Raw genomic sequence first — 20615 nt, 5'->3', positions numbered from 1 at the left:
TGCACATATGCTTAAAAAAACATTTTTTTTTTAAATCCATTTGGGTGTTTAAGCTTTGTCTTTAGGTCACAGTTATTCAAAGCTAATAGATTTTTTTACACTAATAATTGTAAGCATATGGCCGTCATGCTTAGACAGTAGCATGTTCTTTTCCTTCTTTTTAAGTTTGTAGCGTATACTTAAAGTTAAAAACAAAAAACCTGCCCAGTGTGCTGAGGACAAACCTATTGCCTTTGCCAATGCTTGTTTTTACTGCCTCCCTTAAAAACTAGTTTTCATCGACCTAACGCAATTTTCAGCCTACGTTTTAATTTTTTAATAAAAAGGAAATAAGAACTTCATAATTGTAGTGCCAGTTTAGTGAGTGGCTTGGCATGAGAAGGGCAGAGGTGGAAGGAAACCTGAGACTCTTCTTGCACTATGGACATTTCCACAGCATTTACTTGATTTGTACCCGCTACCGCCTTTGTTGATGGAATTATAAAGTAAAACTGAAAACAAATACTTCCCAAAGTTGTAAAGAAATGCCATTTACATTTTGATCTGTTCATTGTTTATGTGGTCCGGTTTGTTAGCAAATAAAGCTTGATCTTGAAAATACAAGGTGTGGTTTTCCAAAAGCCTTGATTGTGCTCATAGGATATTTCCTCTCTTGTGAATCCCCTACAGGCCTCAGAAGTGATTGAAGAGCTGGAACAGTGCGTCTCCCAATTAAAACAACAACTCCAGGAATCCGAACATCAAAGGCAGCAACAGCTGAGGGTGAGGCCAGAAATCTTGTCGCAAGGAAAGTCCTTTTGAACAAGAGGCCTGAGATTTACTGAAGACAATGCCCTGCTAAAAGTTAACAGAGTCTTAGATCTATTGTCGAAGAGAGATGCAAAGACTGGGGGCTCGTCTGGAAAAAACTTCATTTTTTGTTTGTACAGTTCCTAAAATGATCCGCAGTAAAAGGATCCTGATGTAATGTGAATGCAGCAGTTTTCTGTGATTAAAAAACGACTCACAGAAAACTGCTGCACCTAAAATGGGAAGTTTTTTCCCGAAAGAACATATTACCGGACAGATTGATATCCAAATATCACGGTCTGTAATAATCCTTGAGTAATTCTACACTCTGGCGTATAAAAAATAAGTTAAAACCAAGTTACTGGTATTTCGTTACAGGTATCTTACTAGATGGGCTGTATACTTGCAAGCCTGTTATAGTTTTCCCCAAATGCATCATGGTACATGTAATGCAGAGCGGTCTGTTTACTAACATGTTTTCATAGTGTTCACTGATAAGTTCTAGCGCAGCCAGTACTTTATAGGGATACGTAAATATGCATCCAAGTACTTGCTATGCGTACAAGTGTTTCGTTCCACAGCCTTATTGTACAACCTCACATTTATTTCGTAGGTTTCCCCTTACCTCATCAAATAAACTTGCATACATTCTAACCATGATTAAAAAGTGATACTTTTTCGGAATTTACGTTGTTTTTTTTTCTTTCTTAATGACTTATAACACATCTATAAAACCAGAGGTTACAGGGACGTTATAGTTGAGTTCACAATTTACACGTGCAAAACCATATAAATTGAGCAGTTATAGTTAGATTTATCTCAAGAAACTGTGACTCGCACCCCTGCCATGCATAGTTTTCTCATCAATATTTTTGCTGCAAATGTTGCACTGATGTTATCAATGTTGTCATAGAAGATGTCATGAGTGATGTAATATGTAGATAATTAGCAGTGCATGGCGACGACGCAAGTTACGCGAGTACTTACGCACAAGTTATAGTTTCCTGAAAACTCTAACTTTAACTGCTGAATTTCTATGGTTCTGTGTGTGTAAATTATGAACCTAACGATAGCTTCCTTGTAGCCTTTGGTTTTCTTTTTGAGAATTTATCAGGTTTTTTCAAATCTATTTTCTAACTATAATGTCCCTGTAAACTTTGTTTTTTTTCCAGTAAATTTGTAAGGCTTTTTTTTAATGCAGTTGGGGGTGGGGGGTGTTGTTGGCTACAGGGCAACCCCCCTGCATGTAGTCAACTCCTCGCCATGCATGGCCAACCTCCTGCATGCAGCCAATCCCACGCCGCTTACGACCAGGCCCTGTGGCCAGACCCCATAAAGGCAGCTAACCCGGGCCAGGGGCATGTAGCCCCCACCCACAGGCTAATTTCGGATTCAGGGACCCCATCCCCTGGGGCCCGCCATGTTCTTTAAACAGAGGAGGATATGTGCCCCCCCCCTCCCCAGGCTGCATTTTGGCCCCAGGAACCCCATCTCCGGGAGCCGGCTTTACTGTAAATTGGGAGGGGGCACACAGCTCCCCTCCCCAGGCCAATTTCTGGCCCCGGAGACCACATCTCCCGGGGCCTGGCCATTCTATGAAGTGCCCCACCGTTCCCCCCCACTCAATATCAGCCTAGGGACCTCATCTCCTTGGACGCTGCAGGTACATTTAGGGAGAGGGGGCACGTGGCCCGGACCCCCTTCCTCAGGACCAGTCCAGTGAATGATGGGTGCCCTGGAGCCCCCCCTGGGCATCACTAACTCTTAGTTGGAGGTGGAGGGGTGAGCCCCAAAGCCCCCGTGGCGCCAGCTGGCTCCCTGCCTCCAGCGGAAGCTGGTATTGCTCCCACCCACAGGGAGCTGCTAAATGCTGCTGTCTGTGGGTGGGATCAATTGTCATCTGTTTCCCTGAAACAGATGAAAATCCTGCTCCCAGCTCGGGGGACCATTTTCCCTGCTCCTGCCTGCTGAAAATGGACTTACTGTTCTCTCTTGCTTGGTGGGAGCTTTAAAATTGCTCCCGCCAAGCGATAGAAAATACATGTTTCCCAAACCGATATGTCTCAGGGGTGGGTTCCCCAGGACATAGCTGGATCTGGCCCTTGGAAACAGGGTCATCAGGGACATTAATCAACATGCAGCCCCCCTACAATTTGTTGTCGGGGGCTCCCCGGTACCAAACTCAGCCTGCTGGTCCACATGTGCCCCCTCCCCCAATCCTGTTAATATATGCACCCCCGGGGGGGGGGGGAGAATAGAAAGCAAAATGTTTTAAATAATTTTACTGTGGTTTCAAGGTACATTTTTTTTTTTAATGGTCTGGGTGTCAGGGTATTCTGTCCTGCCCCTTGTCTATTTGTAATGTTTTTTCTTGTGACTTGGGATGCTTTGGCTGAGTCTAAGTCCCAAGATGGCTGCCAGACCTTATAGTTACGCAAAATGTTCAAGAACAACATATTGTTTTAAACTCTAAAACATACAGAAATTCACCAGTTATAGTTATCTCAAGTAACTATGACTCGTGCCCTGAGAAAACTATAACTCACGCCCCCTCCATGCACAGTTTTTAATAATTTAATTGCAAATGTTGCTGTGATATTACGAAAAATGTCATAGAAGATGTCATGAGTGATGTAATATCTGGGGTAATTAGCAGTGCATGGCGAGGGCCACTGGGGATGGGATCCCTGTGGTCATTAAAGGCTAAGGGAGGGGGCCGCATGTCCTCCCCTCCCTTTATCTTTGTTTAGTGGCCGCTGGGAATGGTGCCCCTGGGCCCTTTTGGAGGTCGAGGGGGGGGGGGGGGCTCCTTCTCCAGGATCCCTTAAAACTACTGGAGCCCAGGGTTATGGGGTCCACAGGCCAAAAAGCGGCCTGGGGAGGAGGGGGCTATGTGCTTCCTCCTCATAAAAATAAGTGCAGGCCTGGGGGTAGGATTGCAGGGGCTGAAAACAGCCTGGGGAGGGGGCTGTGCACCCTGTCTCCTTATAAAATGCTTTGGGCCCTGGGCAAAGGGGATCTGGGGCTGAAAACAGCCTGGGAAGGTGAGCTATGTGTCCCCGTCCCCCAAATAAACAGACATTGTGTCATTCACCCGGGCCCTGGGGTTTAAAAAAAAAGAAGTGTGGAAGCGTGCGCTTCTTTGTTTTTCTTTTTTTGTCAGGGATTTGCAGGTCCTCTGTGAATATGCAGCAAAATTAAAAATAAAAATGTTTTTGGATCTCCGTGACCCCACCACCAGGCCTGGGGGTCAGCATATCGCTACCCTGCACTCTCTGTCTTTTTTTTGCACTTTGTAGGACTCAGGGCTGGGTCCTAAGATGGCTGCCACCACTTCCTTGTTGATGTGCTCGCAGCTATTCAGATCTCAGTAGGAGATCTGTCGGCTCCAGTGATCGCCTGCATCCCTAGATATACAAAGATCTTGAGCATAAATTGCTCAAAAACTACTGAACGGATTTACACAAAATTACAAAAAACACTGTTTTTGAACAAAGATCTAGCTATCTGGCATAAATCTGTTCAGCACTTTGGGCTGTAGCTGTGCCTAAAATTCCTATGGAAGGAGGAATGAGTTAAACATGTTTTGAGACCAACACTTTTTTCTTTATCCCTGCTTGATGGATCACCCGAAACTTTCCATGTGAAAACTAGTCAAAAAGTAACACTTTTTTGGAACGTTCCTTGGAGATTCCTCAAACGGGGCCAAAGTTATTAGCAATCCAAAAATGCATTTCCTATGGAAACATGACCCTAACTATAACTGCCCAGTGGTGACTGCCACTGGGTAATATATATCTGTATACATATATATGTCTGCAACGTGAAGTTTATTACCAAGAATGTGATCAAACACAAAAGAAAGGTGATATACAAATTATTAACAGTTGTAAAGGAAATCACAGAACAATTTGATCAGTCATAAATTTTCCGAATTATGCTCTGTATTTCATAGGAGTATTGCAGTTCTTTTGTTTTTGATCATATTGTGGGGTATATCTATCGCCAACACCACCATGGGTTCACTTTTTCACTGAGCACAAACACATTTTTCAACTGTGTCTTTTTATGTCTGTGACCTTCTTTTAATTATTATAAACTTATATCTAGCTTGATGCAGTTTCATGGCCATTGTTAAGTGTGTTGTTTCCCTTTGGTATTTATGTTCAACATAACGACCTAAATATTAAATTCTGCACTTTCAAATTGATACTGTCAGTGGCTATTTGTATCCATCACAGAGATGTGCATGTTTACTGACAGTTTTTCCACCCCATGCAGTTAGAAAAGCCAAAGTCTTGTTTGTTATCATAAAGTGTCACAGACCCATATTTCCCTTTATCTGTGTGATGTTCATTCACTATGCTGTTTTCAATGCTTTTACACCCCACTTGGTGACCCAGTTGTATATCTTTACACATAAGTAAAGACAAAAGGTAAGACAGGTGGAATGTGGCACAGTCATGTGGCTTGGAAGCAAGCACATTTCTGAGACAGCTTGCCAAGTGGTGTTCTGAAGGACCTAGTAAATGGTGGAACTCCAGTAACATCAAGCTTGTTCTTATGTGCCTTATAGTTCAGAGATACTGTAAATTGTGCAATATGTGCTTGCAAGTACTAAGGCCAATATATCTATCAAATTTCAGGATAAAGAAATCAGGTTTCAGCAAGAACTGCTTCTTCAAGAGCGCCTCCATGAAAAAAAGGTAATAGAGTTCAGTGCAAAGTTTACAGTTTAACATGAATGTGTGTGTTGTTGCATAGTTGCAGTTGTTTAGGGTGCTCTGACAATTAAATAGTTTGATGGTCTTGACCTCATTTATACAGCTGCATTCCTTGGTAGTTGATTAGTCCTGAACGTTTGGAATAGTAGGTGACTGCTGTCAGTTTAACTTTGGTTGATACTCCTGGAGTGAATTTTGAGAGCCTTGTGGTTACATTTCAGCAACTAGCATGAAGATGCTAATGGCAAGGCAGAATGCCCCCAGAGCAGCAGTGGATACTATTTGAAATGATGAGTTGATGCAAAGGCTGGCTTTCTTGCTGCACCGATGATCTGAAGACCGTCTTGTGACATAGAACATGCCATAACTAAGAAATTACTGACATTTTCAAATTGTGTGGGCCGTCATCTTCTGCATTTTGTGAGAATGTCCATGATTAGGTATTGGTATTTATAGGTATTGTTTATACTGAGGACAATACTTTGTTTAAAGCATGAAGCATTATTTTAGCAAATGTTTTACAGTGACTTTTATCCACTGGACAAAACTTTGTTCATCAGAAATAAGTGCATGTTTATTGCCACCTCCTGTGACTCTTCAGTCAGACAGATATAACCTGGAAGAGAATGTGATTTTCCAGTCGATACACCAAATGCATGCCTAAAAGTTCTGTTTTTATTTGAGGTCCAGGCCTGACACCCATCACTTCACACATTCTGGTTGTAAGAAATTGGATTATTATTTGGGGTTGGGCGACTGCCCACTTCAATTAATACTCACAGTCTTTGTCAGTCACTAACTTAACATGAGCTCAGACACCTGGTAGCTATGGCACAGAGTAGATAGGTTTAACAGGACAATTTGTAAAGTATTTATGCAGTACCAGATCAGTAATGAAGAAGTCAAAATGCTAAACAAAATCCCCAAACCAAATTAGAAAAATAGAGAAACATTTATACACAAAATGACCCGCAATTGGCTAATAACCCAATAAGGAGAACTGTAGGTATGAATTTTAAAATTTTAAGTAGAAATATCACCAAAAAATGCAAAGCACCAGTGTTCATCAATGGCCAAAGTAGACCAGAACCTAGGTGCAATTTGATGTTGACCATGATGGAGCGTGGGTTGGATACACCAACCAGGTTCATCCGGATCAAAGATTTTTCCTTTTTAGTCTTTCAAATCCCATTCAACCAGAGGAGTATACTTTTAAAGCCGCCCCACGACCTCAGGGGAGGAACTTCAAGACTAAAAATGTGTCAGACAGCGGACAACAGCAGAGTCCATTCCAGGTCAAGTTGTCACTGGCCAGCTCAGTGCTTCAAGGAAAAGGCCTCTTGCAGCTTCTTGTGTTCCTGTAGCTACACCTCCCACTAACTGACCCTTGGAGTCGACTTGTTTGTTGTCAGTATCAAAGGGAACATGTTCAGTCCTTTAGGGGTCCTCTCATGTCAAAGACAGTTGTTCCAGTCATCTTCATATTTTCTGCAGTTCCAGAAAGTGTTCTATAGTGGGAGCCTGGAAATGCCACTTTTATGCCTGGCACAAGCTAGTGAGCGGAGGCGCCTCTTTGCCCCTTCCCAACCAATAGGGTAAAAGAGCCAAATACCTGACCTACCTACTTTTGCAATAGTTCATGTTTGCCTTACTGCAACAGGCCCAAAATGCAGTGTGTTTGGGCAAATTCAAGATGGCAAAAGTCTTCGGCCGCACATAACTGTGCTCTGAGGGCTTTGAGTTTGTCTGAGGTGTACTATGGTAAGCCTAGTGTCCTCCCACATCTGACACTAAAATCCAGTTTAAGGCAAGCACTTTATTCACAACAAACCGCAAGACACACATTTTAGTAGGACAAAAGCAGGGCCCTTCAGCAGCCAGACAGGGGATCCACAAGAATTGTCTTGGCATCCTGTTCTCTCCCTTTTAAGTGTGTCCCAAGTGTTGTATGTGGCTAAAAAGACCTGTCAGGATTGATTTGACAGTGTAATGTCAAAAAGGATTACCATAGCCCATCCATACATTCTGGAAAGTTCCAAGGAATCTTCTCTGCCCATTCATGTTAGCCTATCATTTGTTTCTGTGAGGCATTTCATACTTTATAACACTTATTCAAGGCTAATCCACTGACTGGACTACGGCTGGAGATCTAATGCAAATTATTATCCAGGAACTTCTGGCAGGGGAAAGGTAACTTTCCAAAAATTAGCATTGATTCGGATTTTAATAGCTATTAAACCTAATGGTTTAAATATTTTTCCAACTAGTACCTTTCCAGTGTTAGTGGTATTAGTATGTAATCTGCACTGTGGTTTTCTACATAGGAAAGCTTTTTGGCCTTGTCACTGTAGGGACATGGCAATATTAATTGTCTACATATCCCACTTTTAAATACCATGCACTCTCTTTTCTGGGCTACAAGGCTTATGTAACGGTGGCATACTAATACTTACAAAGTAGGTTTTTATCTGTCTAAAAAAGGTTGTTTTAACATGTTGCACTGCAGCAGTCAGGTTGCATAGGTCAGGCCTGAAGCCATGTTTTAACTACCACTGTAGTAGGTACAACAATAGGTGCTGCATTCTCCAAGTGGCATGTAGCATCCAGACCATGGGTGCACTTTCCACACAATAGAATAGGAGCTTACAGGCAAGTTAAATGTGCCAGTTAGGAACAAGCCAAGTTAACCGTGGCTAAAGAGGAAGCAAAGGCTCCTTACATCTGGTTTGCAGGGATAAAGTGCATAGAGTTTTAAAGCCAGCAAAACTAAAGGGTCCACCAAGTGAGGAAAAATCCAGAGTGACGACGTAAAAAGGCTGCTTTCCTACACTGGTATTCCAGTTTTGTTGTTAAAAAAAGAGCTAGGTGAAAGTAAACATAATACGCACATGAAATAGAAGATCAGAGAAAGAAAGCCCGCTGTTGGATTTATTACTTTCTGTAGCAAGTTTACTAATGTGAAATACATTATTTTTATACAATTGTTAGTGTCCCTAATGAATCCAGTCATATAAGGCATTGGTTCGGAGAGTAGCATATCAAGCAAGTATTGTTAATGGCAAGTGTTTAGACTTATGTATATTAAAAATGTTTCCTGAAGTGTCAGCAATGTACACATACTGGCACAGTAAAGACAACCATTCAAGCATCCCTCACACACGATCATACTGCACAAGCCTCCATATATACAGAACAGGAGATACATGGGCATGTGCAGTGAGAAAGTCCTGTGCATACGTAGAATAGGACTGGCATGGGCGTTAGTAGTCTAAGCCTTTCTCACATGAATCGCACAGACATCAGTAGTGCAAGCCTTTTTTTCACTCTCAGAATGGGACCAGAATGGACATCCGCACACAAGGAACATAAACCTCATGAGCGTCAGTAGTGCAGGCCTTTCTTGCTCACATAGAACAGGAATTGTATCAGTAATGTCAGTCTTTCTCACACAAATGAGACTACATGGTCCTCAGTAGTGCAACCTTTCTCATATGCATATAACAAGAACCACATAGTTATTAGCAGTGCAAAGCCTGACTGGCACATACAGAGCAGGAACCACTTAGGCATCCGCAGTGCAAGCCTTTTTTCACAGACAGAGTACAGGAACAGTATGGATATCAGCACACATAGAACATGAACCGTATTGGTATCAGTAGTGCGAGCCTTTCTCACATGCATAGAGCGATAACCTCTTAGGCGTCAGTATAAACCAGGAAATGCAAAAGCATCACCCTGTGAGCTTTTCTCACATGCGTATAAGAGGAACCGCAAAGGCATCAGTAGTGCGTGTCTTTCTCAGACATATAGAACTGAACTACATGAGCATCAGTAGTGCAAGCCTTCTCACGTGTGTAGAACAGGCACCATATAGGCATCTGAAATTCAAACCTTTCTCGCACACCCAGGGCAGGAATCAGAGGGGCATCGGTAGAGCTTCCCTCCCGTATGTCCCCTGCACTGACTGAAGATGGGACTTTAAGTCCTTCACACTATTAACAGTCAAGGCAATTTTTTCAAATAGCAGGATGGATCTGCTCTTGTCTAGGCAACGAGAACCAGGGTGCGCTATCTAGCAATGTAAGGATATGGGATGGATCAAGCTACTTCCTCCAGAGGGTCCCTTCCCTTTAAAGATACACTCCAAACCATTCCCGTTATGAATTTTTTTTTTTTTTTTTGCAGAACCGCGAAAGTGGGTAGTAAATCTTCAGGTGGGTGCATTAGTGCACTATGATCGTTCTGGCTTGGTCTTTTTGTCCGTCAAGCATGCTGTTTGGGTCTTCTCCGTTTCTCATTGTTTTGAGTGTTACATTGACATCTCTAGATTTAATGCTAATTATGCACTATATGGTGAGGTTCCCACTTAAATTTCCCGAGCATTTTATTTAACTAGCACATATGGCAGTTCACACGCACACACACAGACATGTGCTTTCTATTCGGCAAGCTGTTACTCTATGTCATTATTTCAGGTACATCCTCCCAAACGTTTTCTCACTTTTCCACCGATTAGCAGGGTCTTTGTCAGATGTGCTTCTTTGTACTCGCAGATCAAAAGGAAGGAAATGAACGAGCTTCACTCATTATTTCATGTCAGAATCCCTTTTTTTCTTCATTGTAGCTTCTTCCTACATGACTTGTGTTCCTTCCGCATACAGAATGTGCACCATTGTCTTCATTATTTAGAAATCACTTTAAGATGCCGCGTTTGGCACCCAGGTCATATTGCATCAATCTCCTCACCAGAAAATACACCTTTTCGGTCAACAACAAAGTGGGAGTTCCTGGATACCTTTGAGTTTCATCCTCCTTGTGTGCTGCGTCATTGAACACTTGTGTCTGGCTCATTACCAGAAGGTATATAGTTACAAAAAGTATTTTTCAGTCCAAAGCTTCTTGATTAAAACCCTGATGCTTAACACCGTAATTGCAATATCACAGGTTTTTGTGTAAATCCTGAGTCACCCTAGTTATAGAATAAGCCACATAAACTACAAATATGTGGCGCGACTCAAAAGCACACTTCACTTGAACTTCTGTCTGCCTCCATGTAGAAGATGAAACTGTTTCAACACAAAAAAACAATGTACTTATCTGTCATCTCGCCTCTTGCTTTTAAGGCCAATTTCCAGCCAGTCCTGGTTTTTCATCTAACAAAATGGTGGAACCTTTACATATGTGTACACTTACCAGTAGTAGTCCCAGCCTGCTTACTGTTGTTCACTGTAAAATCCAGATTACCTGAAATTCATTCCCACGACATGGGTCCACTCAGGTTACAGGAACTCATTTTCAGATAGACTTGCTGCCCTCCAAACATATGATGCAAATTCCTCTTACAACCAATCGAATGAGAATAGAACGGGAGGAAACGGTTCCGACCGTTTCCTATTTCCTATTTAATCCAGAATCTCAGCATCAGCATGTGGACACAAACACGTCTCAATGCCAAATTCTGGACAGCACTAATATCGACATGCGCATAACATTGGCCCACAGAGATCTAGTAATGTTACTGGGCCAAAGATGTGTTAAATCTGGAGTTATATTAATGAATTAATAAATGTACACCGTTGCATATGTTTAAATGATGCCAATTTCAATTTTACTGTTGTCAAGAAATTGGTTGAGAGCTATGCAGATTGAAATTTTGACCTACAGCCATTGAAAATGGTTAATTTATTGTGAATAATAAGGAAAGAGAGAGGAATGTGAGAGGAGGAGACGAATAACAGGCATTGATGGAGAAAGCTTCATGTAGGAGCTTTGACTACATCTATAAGCCTCGAGGGCCTCAGGCAGCGTTGTTATGCTGGTATCTGCAGAAATTAGACTAATTTCCAAAATATATGGTAACAGGGGTATTAACCAACATTAACTCAAACATTTCATTAAAGAGCTAGCATTCTGATTTTGTTGGTTTTGTGCAGCTGTTTTTCTGGTGTGCAATGTGTTAAAACCCCTTTCAAAGGGCCAGTGGGGAAGCAGCAGTTACTGAACCCAAACATGGTTTTGTGGCCTTTTACTACTGATGTCCCGGGGCCGACCCTACTATGAAAGTTGAGCAACTGTACCAAGAACCACCACTTCAGCACTGGACTGTCAGTGGTAGCCCGATCCAGTCCAAGGGTTTGTGGGGAGGTAGGAGTAACAGGTAGGTGTACACATGTACAAGACTCTAAAAACACACAATAATCACAATAAGTTAGATCGGGGAAAAAGTGGCTTTTGTGATAAAAGTAGTATTTATTATGAACACATAAGGCATAAAAAACACTCGCTAAATAATATCCACTGTGTCTTAAGGTTGGCGGGCTAACATCATCCTTAGTGGTATCCCTGAGTCCCTCTTTTCCTTCTTGTGAGGATGGTTATTCTCTATTGAATGATGGAGGCAACTTTCAGGTGTGGCCCACACTAGTCACCATGCGACTTAAGTCTGAATTTGTCCTTAAGAGTTAACTTCATCAGCACTACAACCTTAATTTGTGCAAGTCCTTGCGGGGCCTGGTGGCCCAGAACATTGTTACCTGGCCCAATGGCAGCAGGTGACTGCAGTAGAACTGATGAGTGTCTTTGCGGGCTCCAGGACAGTGACCTCTTGCGGTCTTTTTCTGACGATGTGTTGCATCTGCAAAAGTCTTCAGACGGCCTGTGTCTATAACAGACGTCTTCTCCACAGCTCCCTCGGCTATTAGTGTTACCATGCCAGTGGTATTCTAGGGCGAGTCCCTCGTGGCTCTCTGGCTGGGATCCTGTTGACTCTTCATTACAGAGTGACGGCCTTACTTCATGGTGGCCCCCAACTGGCATATGGGGGTCACCGACTTTACACTGCAAGGGCAATGGCCTAAACTTCAAAGTGAAATCTACTGGGAATACTGCTGTCCCCGAAGTTACATAGCAAAGGTGACAGCCCTAACCTCATGGTGGCCCTCCTAAGTCGCTAACTTTATTCAGCAAGGGTGATGACCCTAACTTCACAGCGGCCTCCATCTAGTATACAAAGGTCACTGACTTCGTACAGAAATGATGGCGGCCCTAACTTCACAACGGCCCCCACCGGGCGTACATTGTTGAGTTTTACAAGATGCTATCAACGGCATACACTGACAGCCGTCCGGACTAAACCAAGTATCTCATGCTTTCCTCACCGGAATCAACTTGACAAAATCCCCACTGAGCTTTGCTCGCTCCTCCTCACAGGGTCCACTGGTCTTGGCAGTGAGGCAGAAAGCTGGTGCTCCAGGCTCAAGTAAAAGTAGTCTTGAATTTCTGGGTGTTAGCTCCTGACCCAGCATAGATACTAGCAGACTTGGTCCATAGTCCTCTTTACAGCAGCTAATGGTCTTGGTGATCTTTTTTCCAAACTTGTGCACAGCGCTGTTGAACAGCTACTAGGATTGACCCTCAAACCTTTTAGTCCATATCCAGACTTGTAAATGATTTAGTATCTGGTCCTTTGAAATTCATGTTGTGGGTGTCAACGCCGTTGAAGGGTCCTCTCTGCTGTCCAGTCCTTTGTCAAAGAGGCAGTTTGCCACAGCAGGAGAATCTTCAGTTTTGATTGACGCACCACACAGGCAAAGGTAGAAACCAAGTATCACACCTTGTTGTCAGCCTCCACTGAAATATACCTCAGAAAGGTTTAAAGGCCTAAGCCTTCCTTTCTGTTATGATTCCCTGGTCCTACAGTGCCAACCTTATCAGACTTACCATCTCACCTGACAATGAGCCCAGGCCCCACTGTCAAGTAAAGCTTCCTTGACTTAAAAGGACCTCTGTAGTGCACAAAGGATGATATTCCCCCTTCCTCCAGTGCATCTGTGTTCCCACCCCCAGCCTTCAGGAATGTCAGCAATTCACATTTCATGTGTGGGGGTTGCAGTCCTTGCCTCCAACTATCCTTTCCAGGCCCTGGGATTCCATAGAGGAACCACAGGCCTCAATGTGATTTATCATCTACTGGAAAACCTACATGCCAACTTGCACATGCAAGCATCATAAGCTGCATGGCATGGCCCTACATACAGACATGTAGGCCAGTGGTAAGGTGAGCACACAGCCTTGGAACTTTACACAAGTGTGCCAGTAGCCTCCACCCCCGTGATGTAGGTAAAAATACCTCTTCACACTACAGATTACTATAAAACACAAAGTTGGTATACTGCCACCACGAGCTTGTGTCATCTAACTACTGGAAAGGGCTTTAGCTCTCTACCACTACGTGAGTATTGATTGGGGTGCTAACCCTGGTCTAAAAAGACCGCATTACCATGATACAGGCCTAGGTCATGGTGAACACATATGAGCCGATGTTTGACCATGACCAGAAGTCAGTACCAGGTTTCCAGCTATCCATGCAGCTGGGGCACTCAGGGCTGGGGTGCACATCCGTCACCATGCAGGGGACTTTTTCAGCCGATAGTAATTCATTGGTATTCTGACTCTAATGTGACCTACGTAATGAAAGTAACTTACTTGCCTACTGAAAATCCAAAATCACTTTTGTTACTGAATTAGTTGGGGTGTCTCTAACTGTTCATTATCCTATTTCATGTTTGTCTCATTGTGAATGAGCACGTCTAGATTCTGTTGCTTGGAATTGATGTCTGAAGGAAGTTAATAAATGACAATTGCAAGGTTTCCCATGTAGAAGAGAGGAGAAAACCAAAGAGGTGGAGATAGGCAATTGAGGGAGAGAAAAAGCTTGCCTGGATATAGGCAGTTTCATAGTGGAGAATAATAAACATAAGAAATTGAGATACTGATAGTGTTGAAATGACAAAATACAGGTACAAGGAAGGAGCATAGACAATACCTTTGGGCAATATTTTACCACATTGGTTGAACAATAAGTGGTCATGGTGATATGAGAGGAATACATGCCCCCAAAGTGAAGTAAACATTGCACAGGCAGAGTAATGGTTATTAGGAAGGTGTATTATTTGTGCCTGCCTAGTGATAGTTGGCTTTTGGGACTGTAGTGAAGGAAGGTGCTTACTAAAACAAATACTTGGAGTCAAAGAGAGAAGGATAAGGTGAACGAGGTGGCAAAGCACTGTAGCACGGGAGTGAAGAACTAGATACTGAAAATTGGAGTGCTTTATCTTTATTGTACTTCGTTCCATTATACTAGACACTCAGGCTTGTAATATGGTACATAGACAGTACAAATCAGTCTTTGACGTTTCTTTGTTAGACATTCAGGCTTGCAATATGGTACACAGACAGTGCAAATCAGTCTTTGATATAGCAGGGGTGTCTCCATAGTATTATTTCATATTTTGGGATTATTGTCCAAAACAAATCCCACTTGAGGATTCGGTGAAGATTTCAGGGTCTTTAATCAGTCTCAAATTCTTCATATCCTGATGAGGGACCTCAGCACTCTGGAGAGAAGGAAAAAGGATATGTAAGCCATGAGTCCTCCCACCAACTGGCAGGAAGGAGTGGACTTATATCGGAGTTTTCCTGTTGTAACCCCACCACAGTGGCATATTTGTTTCTTCGGCCATAGGATCGTATGTCAGGGTACCTTCCCTAATTCCCTTTCTCTTGAAAAGGGACACCTTTCTCATCAGCACAAGTGATGATAATAACAGTTGCTTTCAGCACACTACTTTAGAGTCTTGAAAGAGAGCGACCTGCACTCTTTATTTAAAGTCACTCATAGTGGTCATTTTGGATAGGGAATCTTGGAATTTATGAAAATGCGGTTTGAGTTCTGTTTTGTGTGTGCCTGTTGGGTCTACAGATCTTACATTGAGCAATTGTTGACCTATTCCTTTGGCTTGTGTCTTAATCCAGTTATAGCAGAACAGTAAACAAAGAGGTATAAAACGTAATCCTAAAATGATATCTGAATGATCAGTTTGAAGCAGAACACAGTGATACATGTCACTGATACCAGTCCAGGGCTACAATAAGTGGTGCAGTCTTACTTCACTTCAGTTGAATAAGTTGGAGGAAAGTACTGTTTCATGGACAGAAATGTGCGGCCTACAAAAAAAGACACCCTTATGACCGAGATCCAGAAGATAGCAATGGAAGCAAAACATTGATGCATGCCTAATGTAAGCATGGTTGAGGGGGGTGGTAGGTTAAATAATTGGGTAATTAAAACCCTCCTAATAAATCCAATGTCACCGTCCTTTGTTTTTAGGGTCGAGCTCAAGCGCTCTAGCCTGCTGTAATCTCTCTTTGAACTTTAAACCACACCCACCACACGCCCATCTGTTTCGTTGGTTCGTGGACTTGCCATTTAAAATTCACTTGATTTGATTAGTGAAAGGCATGCCTACGTCATGCCTTTTCCAGTGTTTAGCCCTCTTCGAGCGCACTGACCAACAACTGAAAACATACGAGGCTCCATGTTTTCTGCTTGGCTTCTGGACTACTTTTTCTTTTCATTTCCTATGCACCGCGATCTCGCTGGGCAGTAGTCAAGTGCTTTTGCATGACATCGACCCTGTTACATGGATAATTGCATAACTGCCGATAGGTTTCACTGCAAGTGAACTTCTGTCTCCTTTTCTGTCTCTCCTTCGCGCTCATGCCGTGGCGCTTTAAATTGGCTCGCTTATGTGAAACTGTTTTACTTTTCATTTTCAGTTTATGTGGCTAATAACTCTAAGTCGAGCAAATGCGAGACACATTGCATTCAAATGCTTGTTAACTTACTATTCGCCCTAACGCATTTTGAAGTTTAAACTGCAACGTGAATGTTGGTCTCCCATTCTCGACTTTCCAGGCATACTTTCTGACCTTTAGTTCGACATGCTATGCCTTTAGTATTGCCTCTGTTGTGGTAATTTGGCGTCCATAAACTGCAAGTGCCTCCTCAGAGCCGCGCCTCGATTATTCTTCGCCACCCAAGCATGGAGTACTACGTGTGCCGTGTTCAAAGTGAAAAAAAAATACAGGTGTGCAGTCCCCAGGCCATGTTCCACCTGCGTATCTCTGCAGGTGACCACTCTGGGCCGACATAAAATAAACACAGCCGACTAGCCTTATTGAACAAGGCCAATAAACTTGTCAGGTCAGTGCTGTAAACGGCCTATGCCTGCTGCTGCTCTTTCAAGTGGCGGAAGCAGGGCGAGTCAGGTGCAGTCTTCACCCGGGGCACGAGAGTTTTATGTCCGGGGTCTATTGATCTGCAGGGACTGTTCCCTGTTATTAAGGCCCTCAGAGATCAAACAACGGCAGTAATAAACCCAAATGGCAGTGTTTTGATGAAGTGGGTAATCTATGAAATCAGGAATCGGTTAGGCTAAATGATTTTACTAGCAGAGGAAACACCTGTGTTGGCAGATAAATTGCTCTAAATCAGCAGCAAGGAGGCCCGGCAACACTTCACTCCAGGCAGAGCGGACCTTGTGACAGCTGTAGCATATACAGTACAGTTCTACAGCATGCCGTGGGAGGTTATGGCCCAGAATTTCATATCGGTGATTACAACGGTTGTCGTATGTAGATGCCAATCCCAGATGGACCCAGGAAGATGCATAGGTTTTCACTAGGACTGGCGAAAAAGATGGTTTAAGGGCATTACTTCATTGTTTTACTCTCATATTTGGTAGTTTTTTTTTTTTTTAGTATACAAGGTTTCCAAAGTTCCTTGATATTTTCTGCCAGGTGCCTTCTGCAAAGTCTAAGGAATCTGAATTTTAGTGAGTCACGGCCGAGGTATATAATTCTTCATTCCTTTCCAAGTCTGCTATGGGTTTTGAGAACCAGTAAGCATTCCCATTTGCCTTTATTCTGAGATGTCATACTACAGAGCAGGACATATGCCACAAAGAGGTGGGCACCAGTAGCGTAACAAAACTGGAGGGGCCCCTCTGGAGCGGCCCTCTCCTCTCCCGCCCTCCCCCCGGCTAAGGGGGCCTTTGTTACACCACTGGTTGGCACCTCGTTTGCCCTAGTTAGAATGCCATTAACTTCAGAGTGCTTTTAAAACAGCTAAGGGTACAGTGTCACTGGTGGCCCTTTTAATACAGCAAACTTGACAGCTGTACACCTCCACTAAACTCTAAAGTGGGCCCTAAGTGATTTGCACAGAATCCCACGTTTTTCAGTCAGGTATCATTTAACTCACTGTAGTGCTGTTCTAAAAAACATTCTTTAGAAAATAATTCGATCATCAAAAATTGCTTTGTTCTTTGGTGTTCAAGAATATTGTTTTTAAGCCCGGCTTCACAGCACAGCTACTGATAGATCTATTGTAGCCAATGCTTTCAAATATGCATAGAGTGGACTTTGATTACATCCAAATGAGTAATACTCTGTCACCTCTTGCTACTGGCTTCTTAGTTTCATTCCGCCTTGCAGAAAGTGTCTCAACTGAAATGCCTGAGAGAATATTATACATTTGAAAAGTACACTCAATCGTCATGCTGTTAGTCACATTCAGCTTATTATCTCCTCCATGTATTCTGTACAGAAAGCAATATCTTTTCCTTGTTTTTTCCATCATTGTTAAAGCCATTTGGGGAGTCTTTAATGTGATAAACAGCATTTGTGCATGAAGTGCATGCAAACTGCAATTGAGAATCCCTTTGCTAATATCTTCCTAATCTGATAGAGACTTCTAGTTGCAGATTCCTTACCTTAGAATTTCCCCCAGGCAACAGACTGGATCCGGAGATTTTTCTTTGAGCAATACCCTTGCGGGTCGATAGGTGGCGTTGGTCAACACCGCGGGCGTCGTTGGCATCGTAGTCGCCGTGATGATGTCTGGAGTAGTTCATAGATGCTCGCCTCAGTGCAGTGACGTCAGTTCTTTTCTTTCTGCTGCATGCGCTTACCCTTGTCTCTTTTTGACCGATTTTGACCAAGTTTTCTAGTGAGCTTTTGTTGTGTCGAGGATGTCCCCGAAGACCGGGTTCAAGACTTGCGAGGACTGTCATTGCATGATGTCATTGTCTGTGGTGCCTCGAGTGTGACCACAATCCAAAGTCGTGCTCCGAGTGCCAGGCCGTGCACCCGAAGGCCTTGAGGGAGCAGCCCCTCAAGCTCATGGCGGCTTGGCACTTGACTCCGCGTAGGTCCCAGTCTCGCTGGAGAGGAAGGTCTCGAGACCATTCGCGGAGCCATCACCACTCATCTTTCTCAAAATCCTTGGGTGCAGGTATGAAGAAGAAGAAGTCAAAGAAGTCTCATTGCAATTCGACTTCGCCCCGTCGCTCTGCTGACGCGACGCGGGAGGAGCGTCAACGTTCAAGGCCTCTGTCTTTGAAGCCTGCTTCTGGGTCCGCTCCACGCTTCCCTGAGTTTCCGGGAGCTGGAGCGACCCCCGCCCAATTTAAGGAATTCTGTGAGGCCACGCGCTTCATCTTTGGGTGGACCGAACCCGATACGTTGCCTTTCGGGCCCAAGGGGTACGGTTGAGGGGCCTTCTAGTTCCGCACCGGCAGCTTTGGCTCCGCCCACTGAGGTCCTCTCTGGATCTGATCGCAGATCCGCACCAGTGCCGGTCGCACCACGGAGACCTTCCCCAGCACCAGGTCGATTGTCGACGCTCCCCACGTCGGTAGTGCCACCTATCGATGCTGAGCGCTTTCCATGACATCGACCCTGTTACACAGTTAATTGTACTTTTGCCCGTTACGTAGATTGCACTTTTGCTGATAGGGTTCACTACGAGTGAACTGTAGCAAGTGTGATCGCATTCTTTTTTCCATATAATGTGGCCAGAAAAGTCCAATTGGGAGTTTACAGCTGCTAATAGCTCTAACTTGGGGAAATGCAAGACCTGTTGCATTGCAAATGCTTGTTAGCTCTTCCAGGCGTGTTTTCATCACCTGACTCTACGTGGGGCACGACCTGAGCTCACATGCGGGCATGTCTGCACCACTTGACACTAGGCCTTGCATGCTGTGACCTCGAGGGGCTTCTGGGAAATATAGTCCAAGCGCTCTCCTCGATTGTAAAGCTGTAAGTGCAGTTTATATGAAAAAGTTGATACAATTGATTGAAAAGTGGGGTTTGTTTCCATAGCCTTAGTTATTTTGTTGTAAAGACCCAAAAAGTACGAGTCTACTGTGTTAACAATGCCAGCTTTGCATTACTGAATTAAAAATGTTATTATTTCAACTGGTGAGGGAATGTTCATGTTCCTGGCCAAATAGTATCAATGTACTGGTAACTTTTCTGTGCGTCAAAGGGAGCGTCTTTGAGACAACACCCACCAAAACATTGTGCCTTCAGAAGGTGGAACGTCCTAATTGTAGTATAGCCCTTCTGCTTCTGACTAGACGGCTCATTAAACACCCTCTAGCTTCTTATATGCATCCGCTTGCAGTTTGGGCCTGTAACATGGCTAAAGTGCCTTTAAAAGCAAACATAGCCCTTTGTATTGGCTATAGTTTAATAATAAATCTCATACTAATATGCTGAACTGGCAGGGGTAACAGAGTTACTGCACTGAAAATGAGGAAGGAAAACTGTGATAAGCTATGAAATGGACATCGTGTTCAGAGGGCACATTTACTGCTGACCTGTCTGGCCACAGCTAAACAAAGACTAAATATGGAGTTCTTGGTGAGGAAGTTACATACCTGCCTTAGAGTCTGATAGATTGAATACAATCACACTTAAATGGCTGGAATGGTATACGTGATATTTTTAGTGACACAAAAGGTAGAAATATGACTGAAAGCAGGAACTTAACCATTAATCATATAAAAAGCAGTGCTATTTGCATCACCCACAACTGGACAAACTTAAGTAATAGGTAAATATAGCAGTGGCAGCAATTACACAACCAGGGTGCACAATTCAGCAATCTCTGGTTATGGGTACAGAGGTAAAGTGGCAGGAAAAAGTGACCTATATGTTTCTTTGCTTTGAGGAAGAGGTCTCTTTACCTAGCCATGTTTGCTTACACAGGCAGCCACCTTCTTTGAGCTTTATTGCATGTTTCTAGTGCACAGGCCTTACAGTCTCTCTTGCATTAAATAACAGAAGTCCTGATGAATTCCATGAAAGCGTACATAAAGTCCCATCAACATAATGGCTTACTGTTTACTTCTGCTTACTGTATACTTGCCTGGCTGACTTGGTCTTGTTTGACCTCTACTTTTGCAAGAATGCGCG

The 20615-nt window shown here is 43.4% G+C and overlaps 1 protein-coding gene across 4 annotated transcripts in view; it reads left to right on the top strand.

The window, feature by feature from the left end:
- The window catches only part of CEP112 (centrosomal protein 112), a 1991189-nt gene that overhangs the window by 695332 nt on the left and 1275242 nt on the right, over positions 1-20615 (top strand). For all 4 annotated transcript variants that reach the window (XM_069199882.1, XM_069199881.1, XM_069199883.1 and 1 more), the window contains 2 exons: positions 670-762; positions 5436-5495. In XM_069199882.1, the coding sequence (XP_069055983.1) occupies positions 670-762; positions 5436-5495 (153 nt within the window). The remainder of the gene's footprint in view (positions 1-669; positions 763-5435; positions 5496-20615) is intronic.

The sequence above is a fragment of the Pleurodeles waltl genome, chromosome 7, assembly GCF_031143425.1.
Source record: "Pleurodeles waltl isolate 20211129_DDA chromosome 7, aPleWal1.hap1.20221129, whole genome shotgun sequence".
Classification (NCBI taxonomy): Eukaryota; Metazoa; Chordata; class Amphibia; order Caudata; family Salamandridae; genus Pleurodeles; species Pleurodeles waltl.
This window is presented reverse-complemented; position numbering and strand designations above follow the sequence as displayed.